This window comes from Archocentrus centrarchus, chromosome 3 (genome assembly GCF_007364275.1).
Source record: "Archocentrus centrarchus isolate MPI-CPG fArcCen1 chromosome 3, fArcCen1, whole genome shotgun sequence".
Lineage (NCBI taxonomy): Eukaryota > Metazoa > Chordata > Actinopteri > Cichliformes > Cichlidae > Archocentrus > Archocentrus centrarchus.
This window is the reverse complement of record NC_044348.1, coordinates 34161009-34176543: the sequence shown is the minus strand read 5'-3', so window position 1 is coordinate 34176543 and position 15535 is coordinate 34161009. Positions and strand designations below refer to the sequence as shown.

At 42.8% G+C, this 15535-nt stretch overlaps 1 protein-coding gene across 2 annotated transcripts; it reads left to right on the top strand.

Moving 5' to 3' along the window:
* The first annotated feature begins 4910 nt into the window (after positions 1-4910).
* On the top strand, positions 4911-14750 carry dhcr7 (7-dehydrocholesterol reductase). Of its 2 annotated transcripts, none has more exons than XM_030757603.1 (8): positions 4911-5007; positions 6984-7092; positions 9820-10042; positions 10122-10212; positions 10392-10605; positions 10693-10897; positions 13128-13259; positions 13415-14750. In XM_030757603.1, exons 2-8 carry the CDS (start codon positions 7004-7006, stop codon positions 13877-13879), a joined length of 1419 nt encoding a protein of 472 aa, XP_030613463.1. In that variant the 5' UTR covers positions 4911-5007; positions 6984-7003; the 3' UTR covers positions 13880-14750. The 2 variants fall into 2 exon arrangements, with proteins under 2 accessions (XP_030613463.1, XP_030613471.1); XM_030757611.1 differs by having other exon boundaries at positions 4953-5007; positions 6981-7092.
* Positions 14751-15535: the final 785 nt, after the last annotated feature.

Genomic DNA, 15535 nt, shown 5'->3' with positions numbered 1-15535 from the left:
TACGGAGGAGGACAAACAGAAGAAAGAATCTGCTCTCATTAATTTTTCACTTTCATTTTTTGTAAATTATTTAAGAGCTATGTTGCACTGTGTCTATGATGCAGCACAGGCCTCACATGCAGAAGACACTCACACACCCACAGCATACACACAGTCACAAACAGAGTACGCACAATCAACGGTGGCACATGTATAAATAATATTCATAAATTCAGAACATTATACAGGCACATAGACACACACATGCACTCTCCCAGGGGAGCTGATTAGAGAAAGATGTGTCAGGCAACCAGACAAACCCCCACCCCACCACCCACCCACCGTATGTGCCATGCCACCACTGCCAGCAGTTCTTTTTATAATAATCACGCGAACACGCACAAACAGAGCTCACACCTTCCTCTGTGCACTTTCATATTCATATGAACCTATCCAGTTTTGTGAATAATCCATGAACTATACAGGAAATAGAGGCCTGAGTGTCACAAAAAGCAGACGTGCATACAGAAATAAGCACACGTGCACACATTTAACTTAATAGCAACCGTTTACAGATTCAAAATTGTTTTCTGTTCAGCATCCATGCTGAGTCCCCTGGATGCATATCTGAGTGATAAAGTCTTTTCAAAGTTAGAATCTTTTGGGCCAATCTTGGTTTTAGGGTTCAGGTTCAGGTTGAATTAGAAAAACAAATCAAAACATAGAAACACAGCCTTACTCTGGATGGCATTACTTTGGCCTCCAGTAACACTGTGAGAAATCTTGGAGTCATTTTTGACCAGGATATGTCCTTCAATGCACATATTAAACAAATATGTAGCACCGCTTTTTTGCATTTGTGCAATATTTCTAAAATTAGAAACATCCTTTCTCAGAGTGATGCTGAAAAGCTAATTCATGCATTTATTACTTCTAGGCTGGACTATTGTAATTCATTATTATCAGGCTGTCCTAAAAGCTCCCTGAAAAGCCTTCAGCTGATCCAAAATGCTGCAGCTAGAGTACTGACAGGGACTAGAAAGAGAGAGCAGATTTCTCCCATATTGGCTTCTCTTCGTTGGCTCCCTGTTAAATCTAGAATAGAATTTAAAATTCTTCTCCTCACATACAAGGTCTTGAATAATCAGGCACCATCTTATCTCAAAGACCTCATAGTCCCATATCACCCCAACAGAGCACTTCGCTCTCAGACTGCTGGCTTACTTGTGGTTCCTAGGATACTTAAGAGTAGAATGGGAGGCAGAGCCTTCAGCTTTCAGGCCCCTCTTCTGTGGAACCAGCTTCCAGCTTGGATTCAGGAGACAGACACCCTCTCTATTTTTAAGATTAGGCTTCAAACTTTCCTTTTTGACATATATATATATATATATATATATATATATATATATATATATATATATATATATATATATATATATATATATATATATATATATATATACACCTCTTTCTAAGCTATTATATATATTCTGATGTGACTGCAGGAAAAAAAATTCAATGTAAAACAAAACTGAAACCAGGTCTATCGTTAACAACAACAGGATCAAGTTGGTCTGGCGGATTCCTTTTCATTAGTATGTGTTTCCTGGCTCATTGATGTGGTTTCCTGTGTGGGGAATAATTTGAAGTTTCCACAGGAATCCAAAAACAGCTAACCAAAAACTGTTCAATAAGTGAACTCCCTGAGAGCAGACTGCCACATTTTTACATCAAATTTCACCTTTCGCAAGGTAACAAAAGGTACCAAGAGCACGAATCTCTTCTTTCTCTCAGAGACGTGTATTGGGAAGTTTTGTTGTCTGCTGCTTGGCCCAGATACATCACTGTCTGGATACAGCATAGCAGCAAGGCACCTGATCAAAGAGTATAGAAGAGAGGAGAGGAAAGACAGAAAGAGAATAAGGATGGCAGAAACTGGTGGAAAACAAACATGAGGGGAGTCGCAGTGGGAGATGGGGAAGAAATTAGAAGAAACAGAAGCAAGTTTGAAAGAGCCCTGAAAGAAAAGAAAGAAAAGGAGAAAGATGGAGGCTGTTTGAGATGTTAATAGAGCTTTCAGCAGGGAGTCATTTGCAGAAGTGTCAAACTCAGGACCGAGTAGTTTCATCTTTAAATCCTGCAAACATCACTAAAATGAACGTACAACCTTGTGTTTGAATGTGTGGAGTGACTTGCTGCCCAGTGCACACACAGCTCCATCTATTTATCGGTCCTAAATGGTTTCAGTACGTGTGTGTTTGGTGATGATTGCATGGACTGAGTGATACACTGATGGAATGTCGAACTCGGCACACAAAAACCACAAGTAATGAGACGGGAATTTCTCAACATCAGTGGCAGCGGTGCACATAAGTGCCCCTCATCGACTGCTCAGATTGCAGAGGTACGAGGACTCTCCTGTTGTCCATCTTTTTGTTATTACTGTAACCATTTTGTTTGCTTGTATTACTGTTCACATTCTTAAATCAGATCTTGGGCCAAAGGCTGAGCTTGTGTGTAGTCCTGTTCAGATATGCAGCGCTGCTCCAAACAGTTAACAGTGTGCACATTATTTTTTAATAGTTTAAATGATGTAACATCTTCATGCAAACACAGAGTGGTTTCTTTTTCTGGATTTCTTCTGTCTTTTCTCAGGAATCCAACATTTATGAGTCCAGTTGAACTACTCGTTCCTGAATGTTTGATGGTGGATGAACACACCAGAGAGATCAGATCCAGCGGCCTACATACTGTCTGGGGATGTACAGATGTTATTCAAAAAACAGATTATGAGAGAGAGGCTACAGAGATTTTGGCTGCTCTGGATATGGGGTCTGGCAGATATTGTTCTGCTTTTTGGAAGGCTAGTAGAACTCAGATGTGAAATATATGTTACAGCTGCTGTAGCTGGCTGCAGCCACTCATACCTTTGCTACCACCTGCACATGTAGGGGAAGGTGGACCGTTTCATTTTATGTCAGCAATAAAGATTCATCTGGGAAAGTTAGATGGCCGTCCTCTCTGAGATCGGTGAGGATGTTTTTTTTTTCCTGTTAAAAGAGTTGCGTCCACAACACTGCAGTGAGCGCTCTGACTGATCTGTCTCTAGGTTTAGTCTGAGTTTATACTGCATTGTTATACCTGCGTAACAGCAGCTGTAATACACAAATATGAAACAGCTGAGTTCTTCCATCTAGTGGTTGGATTATGTATATGCATGTGGAAACCCCACAGAGTAGGGCAGGATCACACAAAAAAAGCCAATTTAGAGAATTTCATTCAAGGTTAGACAAGAAGCAGGTCAAAGGAAAAGTTTGCTTTTCCGTGTCCTTTTCTTATGACACCTGACAACCTGAAAATGTGACTAATACTGTTAAACCGCTTTTTAATTCATTATTTTATTGTTTGCTTTTAACTGCTGTTGTGGGACTAATCTCTCACAATGAGGAGACAGCCTACAGGAGAGAGGTCTCCCGCCTGGAGAACTGGTGCCAGGAGAACCACCTCCTGCTCAACGTCAGCAAAACAAAGGAACTGATCGTGGACTTCAGCAGGAAGCAGCAGAGGGACTACCATCCACTTGTCATCAGTGGTGCTGAGGTGGAAAGAGTGGACACATTCAAATACCTGGGAGTGACCATCTCACAGGACCTGTCCTGGACTCATCACATAAACATCACTGTGAAGAAGGCCAGACAGCGTCTCTACCTCCTCAGGCGGCTGAGAGACTTCAAGCTCCCACTCAAGGTGCTCAGGAACTTTTACACCTGCACCATCGAGAGCATCATGCGTGGGAGCATCACCACCTGGATGGGAAACTGCACCAAGCAGGACTTCATGGCCCTAAAAAGGGTGGTTCGTTCAGCTGAACGGACCATCAGAACCACCCTCCCCAACCTGCAGGACATTTACACCAAGCAGTGCAGGCTGAGGGCCATGAAGATCCTAAAACAGCCCAGCCACCCCGGACACTCTCTCTTCTCCCTGCTCCCATCAGGCCGGCGTTACCGCTGCCTGAGGACTAAGACTGAAAGGTTGAAGAAGAGTTTTTACCCACAAGCCATCCGTCTGCTCAACTCTGAGCCCTAACTGGACCATTATTGCACAGTGTAAATATTATAATTTAAAAAGTGTGTATAGTGTATAGTATATAGAGTATAGTGTATAGTGTGAATTACTTTTTTTTTATTTTTATTCTTCTTATTTATATGTGTGTGTTTATTAGGTTGCAGGTACAAAATACATTTCACTGTGCATTGTACTGTGTATAACTGTGCATGTGACAAATAAACACTATCTTATCTTATCTTATCTTATCTAACTTGTACTCGATATTTGCCCGATGCCAAATATCTCTCGTCTTTTTTTTACATCCTGTTGCCAGTTAACCTGCTTAGTTGCAACATTTTCCTGCAGCTGTTTCTTTTTAGCATTCATCCCAACTTTTTTAAGACGTGTTCCTGCCATCAAATTTGCAGATCACCGAATTCTGTTTTTATTTACATCTTACACAGCTTCTCAGCCTTTATGGGAGTGGGGCTGTAAAATGATTTATGCTCTTCTCTTTTTATTTTTGAGTTGAGCTGTTAATGAGATCAATACTATTTATATATTTACTTGCTTGAAAAGAGACCTGTTCCTGTGTGTCTGTGGTTGACGACAATAATAACTGAATCTGTATTTTCTTACATTTATCTTGATTTATCTTATTAACCTTTTTAAAATATATTATTAAAAGAACTCAAAATAATTTCGCAGTGTTTCCAGTTCATTCTTTACTCTTTCCAAACTATTCAGCCACTTGTGATGCTGTCGGGCGCTTATGGCTCCAGCCAGCATCAACCAATCACAAGGCAACATCCCTTCTCGTGCCCGCCTTCGCTTGCTTGTCATTGGTCAACTCTAACAGCTCAATGGCGCTATGGGAGGAGTCTGGGGCTGAACGGCGAGTCCTCGATAACGAGCACCTGGACGAGAGGGCAGGAGAGGACAGAAGGCTGTCCGCGCGTCTGTTAACGGTACCTACAGGTGAGTGTAACGCGTGTTTAACGGTGCTGCGTGTCTGCATTGTGAGTGTGCTGTTTAAAATGCACCGTTTATGGAACAAAGGCTGCAGTTGTTTCAGGCAGGTTACGGTAGATTCAGTGATCAACAATCATACTGTCAACAGCAGAACCAGGAAGTTAGTGAAGCTTTCAGTTTTATTAACATTACGCATTACGCAACGATGTGTTGCCCCCCTCCTGTCGCTTGATTACTGTGGATTCCTGTGGATTTTTTATTTTGACATTTTCCATATTACATGGACCTGGGTGAAAATGAGTGTATTTGTCGCTTGATTACTGTGGATTCCAGTTATTTGTGATGAAACCGGGTCCACATGCAGAGGGGGTCAGCCAGAGTGATAATCTGTTGAGATTTCCACGTCAACTTCCATTGCTGATTTTTTTATGAATTTTTAAATTTGCTATTTTCCATATTGAACAAACCTTGGTGAAGTTTGTGCAGATTTGTTCTGTAATTTAAGTGGAGTCCTTAACTAGCCTTAGATGAAATTTCACACCCAGGTAGAGTGGATAAGGCAGAAGCTGAATATACAGAAGTTTTTTATGTCAATGATAAGCTTTATTGGCCTTATAAAAAATATAACCACACTGGACTGAGTTCATTAAATAGGCTCAGAATTGTCAGTTTATAATTACAATTGTATAGTACTATAACTTGCCCCTGGGTTTATTTCTCGTGATTTTCTGCATGAATATTAGCCACATCCATCCATCCATCCTATTGCGCTTATTGTGTTAAGCGTCACGGGTGGAGGGCTGTCAGGCTGGAGCCTGTCGCAGATGTCTGCAAAATCAGCTGTGCAGGCCACGATGAAGACTTGAATAAATTTGTAATGAGAGCGAATCAAATTCCGCACGACTAAAGGAAAACATCTTTACTGAGGAAAAAAAAATAGGACTTCTAGGGCTGTACTTCTCTTAATGTCGCCAAAACACACACACACACACCACAACTTTGTCTTAAAATCCATAATTTAATAAATGTTATTGTTATATGTCATAGTGTTTTACAGAACGCGAACACATATATAAATCAAAAACAACTACAGGTTATTTTTGTTCCGCTGTACAGAAATCGGCAACGAAGGACGAGCATTACCATAAAGCCTAGGGTAGAAGCCTAGGGTAGAAGCGGCTGATCTGCGGCTGGCTTGACCGCGGCTCAGAATTGACGGCTCACTTGACCGCGGTCCTGTCAGAGACGATGTCTTTGTTGGGGAAGCTGCTGAAACAGCTTATTTTTATTTGTTTGGATAAAATATCAAAGCCTGAAGTCTTTAAAGCGAAATCCAGTCAGTTTTAGTGTTAGTGCTGCAGAAATGTGTGTACTTTGTTACGTGGGGACAGTTCACAGGGCACATTCAGGGATCCGCCCCCTGTTTGTGGAAAACATGCAGATTCCTGTGAAGCATTTGTAGCGACTTCGATACCTAATTATAGCCGCTGCTGGCTGAGTAGGTTTTGCATTTTAGGTTAGGATTGGTTACATTGTGCTTACGTTTAGTGCGAGGCTCACGGTCAGGCTCGTGTGAATGTGCAACAGCGTATGACACGGAAGAGAAAAATGAATTATTTCATGCATATGGTGCCATCAGGTTTCCTGACTTGTGTGTTTGCGGTCTCAGATCTCTGAGGATTTGCACTTTATTCCCCCAATGACCTCATTATGTGTTTCTAAGTGTCTGGCCTGTGAAATAAGCTGCATGATTTGATTTGCTGTGACATTCTGACTCTGGAGGATTTGTTCAGCCAGCGCGCGCAAAAGACTAGAATGAATCTGTGAGGAGAGGGAGGAAGGTAACATCTGTTTGCTGTTCCTTACACCCGGCACATTCGGTGGGTGCCACTGAGTATCTGACCGACTCACCCTGGTAGTGTACGAAGTCCAGCACATTGCTAGATAACAGATCGTAAACTAATAACCTGATTGTTCAGCAGAGTTGAGTGGTGCAGTGGGCATGGAGACCACCAGGAGACGGCCGCAGCAGAGTCCCAGTGGGAAAAGATCTGAACAGAAGGAGCAGCGAGCACAGTGGGGGAGAGCGTGGTGAGTTTCACTGGTAGCTGTGGGTTACTTTGTCACTGATTAAATTTCCTTGACTGCTTTCACAAACATCTTAGAAAGTCCTCCGAAAATCTTTAATAAACATTTACTTACCAGAGTTTTTCCTGCATGCAGTTTACTCAGACATAAAATCATAAAAACATGTATTTGTTTATCAGATAATCAGGAATCATGTTAAAATGCACAGAGGGGTTAACTCACACCAGCTTAACTGTACTCAACTGTATAATCTATAGCTATATATAGATATAGAGAGCATGACATCCCTTATGTGATCATTGCCTGCTCATTGAACAACAAGCTGGACTCTTGGGAGAGGAATGTTGTCCCATTCTTTTCTGATAGAGGATTCTACCTGCCCAACAGTCCTGGGTCTTCCTTACTGTATTTTTTGTTTCATGTTGCTACTACACATGGATCCTGGAATACCTAGAAGTGTTCAACATCAACAGGACCCTAAGAGCCTTCATCAGGAACTCAATGGGAATGTGGAGAACAACACTAGAGGCCAACTTCAAGCCAACTGTACAAGTCACCATCAAATGGGGTTTACCAAGGAGATGCTCTGTGTCCACTGCTGTTCAGCATAGGCCTGAATCCCATCAGCCTGATCATTAACGATTCCATTCACTTCAGTTTTATTTATTTTATTGTGCCAAATCACAACAAACAGTTGCCTCAAGGTGCTTTACACTGTAGATAAAGACCCTACAATAATTACAGAGAATTACAGAGACAAGACTGGCTATGAATATGTATGCCAGGAGTGAACGAGGCATTGATTCACTGATCCACACCACTAGGATCTACAGCAATGACACTGGAATGTCATTCGGACTGGAGAAGTGTGGTCGGATGGTAACAGAGAGAAGGGACACAGACAGAACTGAGGGGATTGTACTACCAGAAGGCAACATTGCAGACACTGAAGACAGCTACAAGCACCTTGGAATCCCACAGGCAAATGGGAACCATGAGGAGGCCGCTAGGAAAGCTGCAACCACCGAGTACCTGCAGAGGGTAAGGCAAGTCCTGAGGAGTCATCTGAATGGGAAGAACAAGATCTGAGCGATCAACACCTGCACCCTGCCAATCATCAGATACCCTGCTGGGCTAAGAAGTGTCAGGGTGAAACAAAAATCCATGAGTACGTCATAAAAATGGCCACAACTGATCATGTGCTTAGTGAGTACATCAGGCAGCAAAAACCCAAGAAAAAAAGAGGAACAAGAACAGGAACCATCATGGAAGAACAGGCCCCTACACGGCATTTAGCACCACACCAGGCAAGACCCCATGTACAGAGATGCCCCTGAGACAATCCAGCACATAACAGCAGGGTGCAAGATGCTAGCAGGCAGGACGCTCTATCTTTACAGGAACCTCTGTGCCCAGTGTGACCTGAAAGTCCAGAGGTCAAAAGGAGATACGCCCCCAAAGGTGGTTGAGAATGGCTGAGCTAAGATCCTGTGAGACCTCCAGATACAGACTTGTCTGATTCAGGGCCACAGCCTATGCCAGCTGCCATAAGGTGGTTTCATATTTATACTTCTAATTTTCATGTGTGCTCTTAAACTTCACCAAATGTCTTGTTTTTGCTCACTGTTCATTTTCAGCCAACATCAGTTTACATAGAAATGGACTCCTGACTTGGATTTCAGTTGTAAGTTTGGTCCTAAACATTGAGACCAAAGCAGTGTTAAAAACTTGGGCCAGAAAATTTTAACCCAGAAGTCTTCCACAAACTGTAAATTAAAGCACTGGTTTGTCAACAACCCCCTGAAACAATTTGTTAAACAAGTCCATGAATTCCACGACACAGACTCTGCAGACATATCTGGGTCAGTGGGGTATGGCATCATAAACAGTGTGATCACATCACATATTCACAGCACACAGATGATACAAAGCTGGAAGATTATACATAGATGTAAATGAACAGAAAATAACACACAAGGGAGACGTGGTGAGTTTAAAAATTAATCAGAAAGTACAGCTGAGACTAATGAGACACTTTGGCAAGTGTGTGGTCAGAAATGTAAATATTGTCACAAACTGAAGATGATGATGATGATGATGATGATGGCTTTAGTCACAATATTAAATTGTTAGGTTTATCCATCCATTCGCTTCCGCACATCCTGTTAAGGGTCGCGGGGGGGCTGGAGCCTATCCCAGCTGTCATAGGGCGAGAGGCAGGGTACACCCTGAACAGGTCGCCAGCCTGTTGCAGGGCCAACACAGAGGGAGAGACGACCTTTCACACTCACATTCATGCTCTCATTCACACTCTCATTGTTAGGTTTAATTCTGAGAAAATACTGTAACCGTGCTGAGTCTGTCTGTCCAATAATGTTTGACTTATTTAACTGAAAACACACACACAAAAAAATCAACCTCATGGTGGCAGTAGAAGAAAGAGCAGTGGATAATAAATCATGCATACCTGCCCCCCAAACTGCTGCATTAATTTTATTTTTTTATTTAACTAATAAAGTTTATTAATTTTAGGCATTAATAAAAACATTTGTTCCCACTGCAGTACTGTGCTATTATGCTCATTTGAGAGAAGGAAGTATTTAGGTTTTGAGGAGCAGCTGCAGCACTGACACCTCTCACACAAATCACCTTTAGAGAAAAATGAAACATGAGAATAATGTTTCAGCTTGATGTCTTCACACTGCATATGTATGTATGATCTGTTAATAGGGAGGTGGACTGGTTTTCCCTCATCGGTGTAATCGGCCTGCTGTGCTTTGCCCCTTTCATTGTCTTCTACTTTGTGATGGCCTGTGATCAGTACCAGTGCTCCATCAGCCAGCCTGTGCTGGAGCTGTACCGAGGAGAGGCCACACTGCTCTCCATCTGGGCCCGGGCACCCTCCTTCTCGTGGTCAGCCGCTAAGATATATGGCGTCTGGGTGAGCTTCCAGGTAGGAGGAGGAGTTTGAGGTTAGTGCAGCTCAAAGTAACTGTTGGCTCGAAGTTAAGATGTGCTGTGTTTTCCCTCAGGTGTTCCTGTATATGTGTTTCAGTGATATTACCCATAAGTTCATTCCTGGCTATGTTGGTGGTGTGCAGGAAGGAGCACGAACTCCTGCTGGTAATTAACACACATACACAGCAGCTCACCACTCCATCATCACTCCACAGCATTTATATTATGAGGTCCAGTATTGTGACGGTGCTTGTGGAAAGAAGAAAAGAATATGACTTTTGTTATCAAAGCATTATGTAAACATTGCTTTTTAAAATCGTGTCTTGTTTTTCTCTGCTCACAAGGCCTGATTAACAAATATGAGATCAATGGGCTGCAGTGCTGGCTCATCACTCACGCACTGTGGTTTGCCAATGCCCATTATTTCCACTGGTTTTCTCCCACAATCATCTTCGATAACTGGATCCCCCTGCTGTGGTGCGCTAACATACTGGGCTACACCGTGTCCACCTTTGCTTTCATAAAGGCTTACCTTTTCCCCACCAATGCTGAGGACTGGTGAGTACTGAGGCGCAGACAGTTGGAGTAGGATTTTTTTTAGATTTTCCATCATGTTTTCTTCCACCTGTGTTCCCGACTCTGCAGCAAGTTCACAGGGAACGTCTTCTACAACTACATGATGGGCATCGAGTTCAACCCGCGCATAGGGAAGTGGTTTGACTTCAAGCTGTTCTTCAACGGCCGGCCCGGCATCATAGCCTGGACTCTAATCAATCTGTCCTACATGGCCAAGCAGCAACAACTCTACGGTTACATCACCAACTCGATGATCCTCGTCAATGTGCTGCAGGTAAGATGGGAGGCTGGTTTTAAAGTAAATACGTCTTACCCTCAGTTCCTGTGGAAGGACTCGTATCAGGTGAAAGTTGAATCACTTAAGCAGAGCTGTTATACGGTATATTTTTATTCTTGCACTGCTAGAGTAGTCAGAATAATTCTTATGTGGTCTCGGTGCAGCTGTTTTAGCTCCCTTGCTTTAAGGTAGCTTTCTTCACGATTTGCTGCTGCTCTCAAAAATAAGTTTGAAATAGTTGTGCTTGTGAAGACCATATTGTAGATATTCACACTCAATGACATCATACAGAATCGGGGGGGGGGGGGGGGGGGGGGGGGGGGCACCTGTTTTCATTGAGCTCTGGATAAAATCTCTTCAGCAGGCTCAGAAATTCCTCTATGCAGGAACAGCCCCGATGTGTCCTACTTTTACACTGCTGCTTATTCAGCAATATTCTGTCAGAAGCTTTAAGGCACAGCCATAATTACACCAGGTGAACTCTGGCTGCAGATTGATTAACTCGAGCACGCCTCTGATAAGTAGATTAGATCTACCTGAGTGTCCTCTGCTTCAGTGGAAGAGCACAAGTCAGCAGATTTTTGGTAGCAACTGTGTTCAGGACAAAAGGTCAGATTGAACTTGCCTTTGGTTGCTGACAGAACTGCAGATATTATTCATTCATTTTATATTTCTGTTTTTTATGATCTTGGTTTTTCTGTTTTGTTTTGTTTTTATATTTATACATCACAGCATGACAGGTTTTTCTAGACCACTGTATGTCGTATTACTTTAGATATAATGGAGCATTGCATCCCATCCATCCATCCATCCCATCCATCCCATCCATCCATCCATTCTCTTCAGCTTATCCGGGGCCGGGTCGTGGGGGCAGGATCCTAAGCAGAGCATTGCATCCCTTACATTAAAATCAGAGCTGTGCACAAATTCTTTCCAACATATTTTGTTAAAGTGGACCCATTATGCTCATATCAAGTTTCATATTTTTATTCTTGAGCTTGCTGTACTTCACCTCTCAGTTCATCCTCTGCTTGAAATGTATTGAGTTCCTCTCTTGAATAGAATAGAATAGAATAGAATAGATGCTTTTATTGTCATACGGACTGTACAATGCTGACTTTTTCAGTGTCAGCATGTATGTCTGCAGTTCAGTGATGTGAGTTCAGCGTGGTCGTGGCTTTAAGCAAAGAAACTGTTGAGTCTGTTTGTTCTGGCTTTGATGCTCCTGCCAGAGGACAACAGTAAACAGCTCATAGCCGGGGTGTGAGCTGTCCTTGATGATGCTATTAGCTCTGCTGAGGCAGCGGGAGGTGTGGATGTCCATCAGGGAGGAGAGAGGGCAGCCAACAGTCCTTTGTGCTGCCTTGGTTAGCCTCTGCAGCATACTGTGATACAGTACGTCAGCAGGCTCTTAGTGGATGAGCAGTAGAAGGTCAGCAGCAGGTTAGAATCCAGGTTGTTGTCCCTGATGACCCTCAAGAAGTGTAGTCGCTGTTCAGCCTTCTTGATGACAGCTGTGATGTCTGTCCAAGAGATCAGCAGAGCTGAGGACACCAAGAAGCCTGTAGGGGGTTTCTTGTTAGAGGAAACCTGAATGTTTTAGTCCACAGTCACATTTCTGATACAGAACCTGATGTAGAGTACTGTCCCTGTGAATGTTTCCAGGCCAGGGAGAACAACAGGTGGATGGTGCTTCTGTTAGTGCTGTGTGTGTCTGAGAGCACCGTATTAGGAACACTGTGACATTATACAGAGGCAGGAGAAGGAAAAACTGCCTGAAACCGAGCATTTAGAGGAGTTTGAAGCCTGAGTTTGTGGCTCACAGGAGTCACTAGCATGTTTGAAACGTTGGTGAAGTTTTCACCTTTCGGCAAAGATGATCCGCTGCAGCCACCCCTAAGGGAGCAGTCAAAAGAAGACAATAGGTCTATTTTAAAGGGTGGGACGGCTGTGGCTCAGGAAGTAGAGCAGGTCGTCTACTAATGGGAAGGTTGGTAGTTTGATCCCTGGCTGCTCCAGCTGCAGGGATCCTTTGGTAGATACTGAACGCTGAGTTGCTCCCAATGTGTTCGTTGGAGTGTGAATGAAGACATGTTGGATAAAGCACTGTGAGTGCTCGAGTAGAAAACTTACATTACCATTAAAAAAACCTGTATTATTTTATGAAGGTTGGAACAAATGAAATCTAAAGCTGCAGCTGGAGTGAAAAAGCCTATGTTTCTGACAGGCTCTTTATGTGCTGGACTTCTTCTGGAATGAGGCGTGGTACCTGAAGACCATCGATATCTGCCACGATCACTTTGGATGGTATCTGGGCTGGGGAGACTGTGTTTGGCTGCCGTACCTCTACACACTGCAGGTAACAACCATGCACATGCTAACGCTCCAAAACCCACAAAGACATAAACATGAATTTAACAGTATGACGGGTAAATACGTCTCCCATCCTCTCGGGTGGACGTTCAGATGACTCAAACCATTTCACTGACAGTAAATGTGTTTGTCTCTCTCCAGGGTCTGTACCTGGTGTACCACCCAGTCCAGCTCTCTGATGCCCACGCCCTCGCCGTCTTGCTGCTCGGCCTCGTTGGGTATTACATCTTTCGCGCCACCAACCACCAGAAGGATCTGTTCCGGCGCACAGGTGGCTCCTGCTCCATCTGGGGCCGCAAACCAACATGCATCGAGTGCACGTATCGCTCCGCTAACGGTGGCGTGCACCACAGCAAGCTCCTGACCTCGGGCTTCTGGGGCGTGGCCCGGCACTTCAACTACACCGGTGACCTGATGGGCTCTCTGGCCTATTGCGCCTCATGTGGTTTTGGCCACATACTTCCATATTTCTACATTGTTTACATGACCATCCTGCTGGTCCATCGCTGCATGCGTGATGAGCATCGCTGCAGCAGTAAGTATGGCAAAGACTGGAAACGCTACACCGACGTCGTGCCTTACCGCCTGATTCCTGGAGTGTTTTAGAGAGTGGACGGGGGAAATGGTGAGGGGGCAAAGATCAAGATGAAATTATGACACGCTAATAGGTTAGCATAATAAACACATCAGAAATGAACATTCTGTATTTTTAAATGCTCTGCTTGTTTTACATAAAATAAGTTTGATACATCGGTCTGTTTCCTTTAAGCTGTGACACTTCAAACTCATTTTTTAAACCAGCTCTGAATCACAGGAGCAGGAAGAATCAAAATCAGGAACATGTAAAGTTAGTTCTGTAGTTCCTTTGCTCCTCTGACCACACGATGCTGCGATGCGGTTAATATGGAAATATGGTCATTTATCAAAAACAAACACATGGTGGTACAGTTTTTCTGCTGGGATGGAGATGAGTTTAAAGATAAGACTAAATGACCTAATCATACTTTTATCAGTTATATATATATATATATATGAAAAAAAAAGAACACATTCCTGTGGTATAATAGACCAAGTTTAATGGCTGTACTGACTGCTTTGCTGAAAAATTATGGACCCTTCTTATATAAAGTTTTATATAAAATTTGTTTGAAGGTGTTCGCATTTGCAGGATTTCTAACCGGGAGGGAAATTTTGGGCTCGTCGTCTTGTTGGCGGCTCGTTTCTTCACTGGTTCGGAGCAGCATGCTCACATAAACTGCCCTCGACTCATTTAAGGGTCACAGAAATGACACTTTCTGGGTTCTTCCTAATATTGTTCAATAAGCCTGTAAGGAATACAGAAACTTCAGCAATTATAGTGTGATGGCTGAAGCTGGTCTGGATTAAAGCAGCAGGTTGAGTGGATCAAAGAGGAGCCATGTTTGAGCTCTCACTGTTAAGACACGTTTTTCCTCGTACCAGCAATAAAGATGAAGATGATAAACTTTAATCTTTGTGGTGACTTTTTTTCTGCTCTCTCACTGAGCACCTTTAAGAAAATATAGTTATTTTTTTTAAATTTTTATTCTGATATTTTCTCCATTTGGTTTATAAATTAAGTGATCAGAAAGTTGCGTCATAACCACACTATTATGAAATTTATTTGTTATGAAGTAAAAAGTAGAAAATCACATTGGTCCCATTTGATGTACGTTGTGATGCTGAACACTAGAGGGCAGCAGGTGACTAATCTCTGTGGCCGGTCAGCTGTAGAGAAATGAATGCAGGGTTGCCATATTTGCAGGAGGTTTATAAGCTTTAATTTCCTTTTAGTCACTCAGTGATGTTGGACAAGCAATTTAGCTCAAACTAAGGCCAGGCTGAAATGCAAACTGTTGAAGCTTTTTTAATTATGGTAATTTTTTTTTCTGTCAGTGAAGTAATCCTGTGTGTGTCATCACCATTATAAGAGTCTTGAGTAAGTCAGGAAAACCATAGTGGAGACTCTTATCAATGCTTTTTCTGACCAGGTGGAAAAGATGGAAAACCTTGAGTTTAGCGTATCTCACAGCTAACACTCATTTAACCATTTTTCACTCCCTGTGCTCCCTCAGCAGACCTCGGAGCAGGTCCTGAACTAATTTATTCTCTAAATTATTGTTTCCAAAGTCAAACTTTGAAATTTGAGTGCAGTCCTTGAAGCGCTCAGGAAAATTCAGCCTTTTTGGCAGGAAGCCTTATAGAGGACATCGTTTACATTAACACTGTGGATTTTCGCTGTGG

Excerpts from the sequence above, each read along its gene's own strand:
- dhcr7 (XM_030757603.1), top strand. The coding sequence starts at position 7,004 with ATGGAGACCACCAGGAGACGGCCGCAGCAGAGTCCCAGTGGGAAAAGA. Across the intron at positions 7,093-9,819 it reads GCACAGTGGGGGAGAGCGTG|GGAGGTGGACTGGTTTTCCC; the intron begins GTGAGTTTCACT and ends ATCTGTTAATAG. Across the intron at positions 10,898-13,127 it reads TCCTCGTCAATGTGCTGCAG|GCTCTTTATGTGCTGGACTT; the intron begins GTAAGATGGGAG and ends TGTTTCTGACAG.